Source organism: Salarias fasciatus, chromosome 4 (assembly GCF_902148845.1).
Source record: "Salarias fasciatus chromosome 4, fSalaFa1.1, whole genome shotgun sequence".
Taxonomy (NCBI): Eukaryota; Metazoa; Chordata; class Actinopteri; order Blenniiformes; family Blenniidae; genus Salarias; species Salarias fasciatus.
Window position 1 is genome coordinate 16,776,762 of NC_043748.1, and position 5,413 is coordinate 16,782,174.

The window sequence follows — 5,413 nt, forward strand, 5'->3', positions numbered from 1 at the left end:
GTTGGTTACTTTTTGACTATTATTACTGCATGTGAGAACTAAAACCTTCAGCCAAAGTCATGCAAAGCTCCGTTAAGGCTTTCTGATAACAACTGTGTACTGTCAAGACGTATTTAAATGTGCTTTTTGCTTCTCTTCCTGGCACGCCACGCCTCACACCTGCTGTCTGTTGTGCTCCGTTGCTCCTTGCATTGTTTCACTTCTGTTTATTTCAGTACTCACGGGGGGCCTGGGTGTTGTGAAGCCTTCCACTGGCCGCTTGCCCTGATCACTCCGCCCTATCATGTTTAACATCTGTGTAACAGACTTCCAGTCCTGTCTCCACCTGAATTTATTACACCACAAACTATGTAAAAGTACAACTCTGCCATCTGGCCCAAACACAAACACACTACACCTAAAACAGTTCATTACTTTCTAAAATGTGAAGGTATGTATCACTTTGGCCAAATTATTTATTGTTTATTGTTCATAACCCACATGTACAGTGAAGTATGGTGAACACACAATCATCTTTTCTTTGTCTCAGAACCACGGATCGTCTCACCAAACATCACATTGTACCCTGTCTGGAAAGGTAAACTGGGAAACTCAGCAGTCAGACTGATTTGCACTCTCAGTGGCTTCTATCCAGACAAACTGAGTGTGGAGTGGCAACACGACCAACAACCCCTGAATATTGTTCCAAACAAACTAAAGCTGCAAAGTATGGAAGGGAGAGAAAAAACCTTCAGCCTCAGCAGTGAGATTGAGCCAAATATCACAGAGTGGACAACAGGCAGCAGTTTCACATGCAAGGCCACTCATGAAGGAAGTGAATATGAAAAAACAAGTATTTGTGAGAGTAAGCACGAATGTGAACTTCTTCATTAAATACACCAAAAATAAATTATTACATTCACAGAATGTGTTCAGATAACATCTTTGTGAGGAACTGAGTGATTATGGTTCATGTCATTTAGCCTATTGTTTTTCCTCAGTGCATGCAAGTACTCCACCCTCTATGATCCTGGACACTCCCAGCTTCAAGACTGTGATGACGGCTCCCTCTGATGTGAAAGCCACATGCTTGATCAGCACTGTGTTTGATGCCAAGGTGACCTGGCTTTTGAACGAACAAGTTGCACCAAGTAACACTGTTTGCCAATCCTCCAACACAAGTTATGTAACAAGTGAAGTAACTGTTCCTTCAACAAAGTGGAAGCAGCTGAAACATGTTACATGCAGAGCTGAACATGCATGTTTTTCATCTGTGGAAAAGACCAAAAACATCACAGGTAAGATCACCTTTCAACCTGAAAATCAGACACTGCTGAAGAGACTTATTGATTCATTGTGTTCTTTGTTTTCTGCCGTCTTTATCTCTCAGAGCCTGAAGTTCCTGCTCCAGTGGTGATGATAAGCAGATCTCTTCCAGATCTTCTCCAGGGAAACAGTGCTGTGCTCAAGTGTGAAATCACACAACTTTCCTCACATGATCTCTCCATCACAATTCAGGCCAATGGAGTTGACATCTCTGACAATCAATATGTTGATTTTCACAAAGCCTCAGACATTCATTCAGTGACCAAACACTTCAATGTTCCTGAAAAATACTGGAAAAAAGACCAAAGTTTCACTTGCAAGGTGAATCAAGGTTTTTCCAGCAGCAGCTCATCCCAATCTATTGGCAACATTTTTGGTGAGTGGACTATTCATAAATATAATTATCTGTTTAAATCAATGTATTCACTCATCAGTTTTCTGATTTATCTCTCATTTAGTGGATCCATCAGTGGAACTTCTTCTGATCCCCAGTCAGGACTCTGATTCACAAACACTCTCATGCTCTGGAAGTGGCTTCGACCCTCAAATCAAATGGTTGCCTGAGCTCAAGATCAGCTCTTCCTCAACAAAAGGCACCATCACCATGAGTGCAGATGGGCGTGTAGCAGTGACCAGTCAACTTCAAGTCCTGCGATCAGACTGGCAAAGTGGGAACGTCTTCACTTGTCAAGTCTCTGACAAGTCTCTCAACACAGCAGTCAACAAGAGCATCAGTGTCTGCTCAGGTAACCCGACAACACTCAACATTAGTCAGGAAAAGATCAATACAGTCTCACCACTTCTGAATCAAATCTCATCACAATCATTTCTCTACTTCCATTTGACTGATGTTGCAGTTTTCTTTGCATTTGTTCTTCAGTTACTCCAGCATCCTCTCAGATTGCTGAGGTTTATGTTCATGGACCGCCACTGCAGCAGCTTCGGAGCAAAGAAAAGGCTCTGATGAATATCACCTGCCTTCTGGTCGGTCACCACCTTAAAGACTTCTCCATCAGCTGGAAGGTTGACAATAGCGAGTATTTAGGACAAAATGTTCATCAACAGCAACCAAAGAGCCACAGCAATGGGACAGAGATGATGCAGAGCTTCTTTGGTGTGTCAGCAGAGGATTGGCATGCATATAAACAAGTGTCTTGTGAGGGAAAACATCAATGTTCCAACAAAGGCTACGAGGCCCGTATCAGCAAAAGCAGAGGTAGTGGTAAAAATATGATTTTTCATTGTAAAAATAGAATTTTGGCTGAGAAACTTGCTTGTTCTCATTATAAACTAACAGATACAGTTCAAAGAAAAAAAAACAACTGATCCTTGGTTTCTGTCTTCTTGTGTTTGTCAAGATCTGCTTCCACCAACAGTGAAGATTATTCAACCAACCGCCTCTGAGATGTCAGTGTCAGATATCTTCACGGTTGTTTGCCAAGTTTCTGGATTTTCCCCATCCAATATATTAGTCTACTGGGAGGAGAATGGAAAGGAACTTCCATCCTCTCGGTACGTCAATGGTCCAGTGTGGAAGTACACGAGGAGCAGCTCTTTCTCCATGAGCAGTAAATTAAACATATCCAAAAGTCTGGACACACCAGTATATTCTTGCGTTGTCATCCATGAATCATCTGAAACACCTTTTCGAAGCACCATGAAGGATGTTCTGGGTGAGTTGTTTATTTTTGTTTGCTCACATTTGCCTGAGTCCAAAACAATAAAAAGCTTTTCTGCTTCTTTTCTCAGCTCCAGTGGCCCTCAGTGAACCTTCAGTCCTCCTGCTTCAGAGTTCTAATGAACTTGTGTGCCTCGCCTTTGACTTCACTCCTGAAGCCATCAACATCACCTGGTTTCGTGATGGAACCTCAGAATTGCGGGATTACAATACCAGTGAGCCACAAAGAGGTGCAGATGGAAGATTTAGCATTCGGAGCCACCTCCGTCTGTCTCTAATCGACTTCTTACCAGGAGTGGTGTTCACCTGCAAGGTGACCCATGCAAGCTTTACAAAGCTCCTGAATCTATCCAGACCAGGTAAGACTTCATCCATTCAGCCAATGTTTTCCAGAAGATGATATAACAGCATATTTAACAGTGCACGCCAGACACAAAATCACTTTTGAACTGTCAAACAAAACATTTGATCACAGACACGCTGGAGCAGTGTGATTTTTTAGATCACATCGTCCATGCTGAAGTGAGCCAAGATATAGGAGTGGAAACTGTGCACATGGCCTTCACCTTCCTCATCCTGTTCCTTATTTCTGTTGTCTACGGTGTTTTTGCTACCATGTTTAAGGTGAGACTCTGCCTTTTCTTTCAGCTTGACAGTTGCTTCTGGTCAATAAGCTGAGACATTCCTGTGTTTTGTTTCTTTTACAGACCAAATGATGACAAGACGACTCCCTGCAGACTTGAGGATTGTGATGCCATGTCACTCAGATGTGTTCAGTTTTCTCTGCTTTGCTTTTGGAGTTCTGGTGTTGTGCTGTGTGAAAAAAAAGTCAAGAAACAATTAAAAAAAAAACTACTTTTTCTGTGATTTTATATGTACTTGATGCATAAAAAAGATCAATAAATTACATATTTCATTCCTGTCCTTCAAATGTTTCAATTCATGTCAAAAGCTTTACTTTCAATCTCATACTCGAGGGCTGCAGTCCTGCGTGGTCTCAGCATCTCCTGGCTTCAAAACACTTGATTTTAAAACGGTGACTTGTTTCCAGGCTGTCTGCTGACATTAGTAGAAGCAAATTCATTAAATTCAGGTGGAGACATTGAGACCATGCGGGCCTGTGTGGCCCTCCAGGACCAGAAGTTCTTCCTGTGCCATCCAGTGTTCTCAGAGTACTCCAGTCGTCCACAAGAGTGAGACAAAGCTCCACATGCAGCGGTGTGAGAGCACCACCTCCATGTGAAATAGCAGCCCTGGAGACATTTGAAGATGCTGACAGATCGGAACTGGATGCACTGGGGCAGTATATGATAGAAAGGTGCATTCATCTTTAAGTGCAGAGGCTCTTTTTGTGTCTCCTCTCTTCCATACATCCACACTGACTCACAGAGCCACTGTAAATCTGAGCTGTGTGTTTCTATCTGTATTTGTGTACCTTGTGGGTTTCTTGGAATTCACATCTGGGAGGGATGACACCAAACACATCAGGGCTTCCTATTGGCTACTTCTGGAGTGATCTGGCAGAGTGTGTGGCCCTTTTGGCTGGGGACCCCATGTCATCAGATCACTTTGAAAGATATTATTTGTAGCTGCTCTGATCCTTTTCTAAAACATTAAATACAGATTAATGAACTGAATTCACTTCTTATACCTGAATCACATTTCCTTTGCCTTACACTCTTCTGACCTTTTTTGTCATAATCATAAATGAAAGGGTCCTTCATCATGGCTTACCTTTATGTTTTGGGATAAATTCAGATTGTAATGTGCTGAATATACTTTGACCTTTGACATGGAGTTAGTACTTTACTGATGTCATCTTATCTTCTAGAACTGGCTGCTTTTTAAAATATGTATGCTACGGTTGAAAGGTTCATCATAAATTAATATTGTCTGAGTGATTGATCCTGCTTTATCCAAACTAAGAAAATTTGATGAAAAAGTAAAAAAAATAAAATAAAAAAAAAAATCCATCCATTCATCCATCATGGATGCTGGAGTCTATCCCAGGACATTCCATCAATTTTCCAGCATCAGAATAAATAAAGTAAAAAAAATAAATAAATTCACTGCTTCAGGCTTCATGACTTATCAAGTTTGTATTTATGAAGAGTCCACATGCATCCTTGAAAGGTCATAAATAAACACAAATCATAAATCATATTCGTTTGACTTTTCACATGACTGAAACTTCAGAGATAGCTTCGATAAAAGTTTTGTTTCTCAGTGTTATTTCAGTGCTCTTATTGCTTCTGTAGGTTTCATTAGAACGCTTCAGAGAAAATGTGTTGCGTTCAAACCATTTTAGTGACCTTACAATGCAAACAAGTTTCAGTCGTAGCTGTTGCTCTGCTAATGATGCTTGACGGGACTGTTTTGCATTTGCTTGAGCATGAACAGGATGTGAGAGTGAAACTGCTCCCTACATGA

The 5,413-nt window shown here is 41.3% G+C and overlaps 1 protein-coding gene across 1 annotated transcript; it reads left to right on the top strand.

The window, feature by feature from the left end:
- Positions 1-510: 510 nt before the first annotated feature.
- On the top strand, positions 511-3,750 carry LOC115387525 (immunoglobulin epsilon heavy chain-like; the record flags this gene model as incomplete). The annotated part of the gene is made up of 9 exons (XM_030090267.1): positions 511-844; positions 981-1,277; positions 1,370-1,681; positions 1,764-2,051; positions 2,186-2,521; positions 2,664-2,978; positions 3,055-3,342; positions 3,459-3,607; positions 3,691-3,750. Coding segments are annotated over 9 exons (2,328 nt in total), but the record flags the coding sequence as incomplete, so codon positions are not given.
- Positions 3,751-5,413: the final 1,663 nt, after the last annotated feature.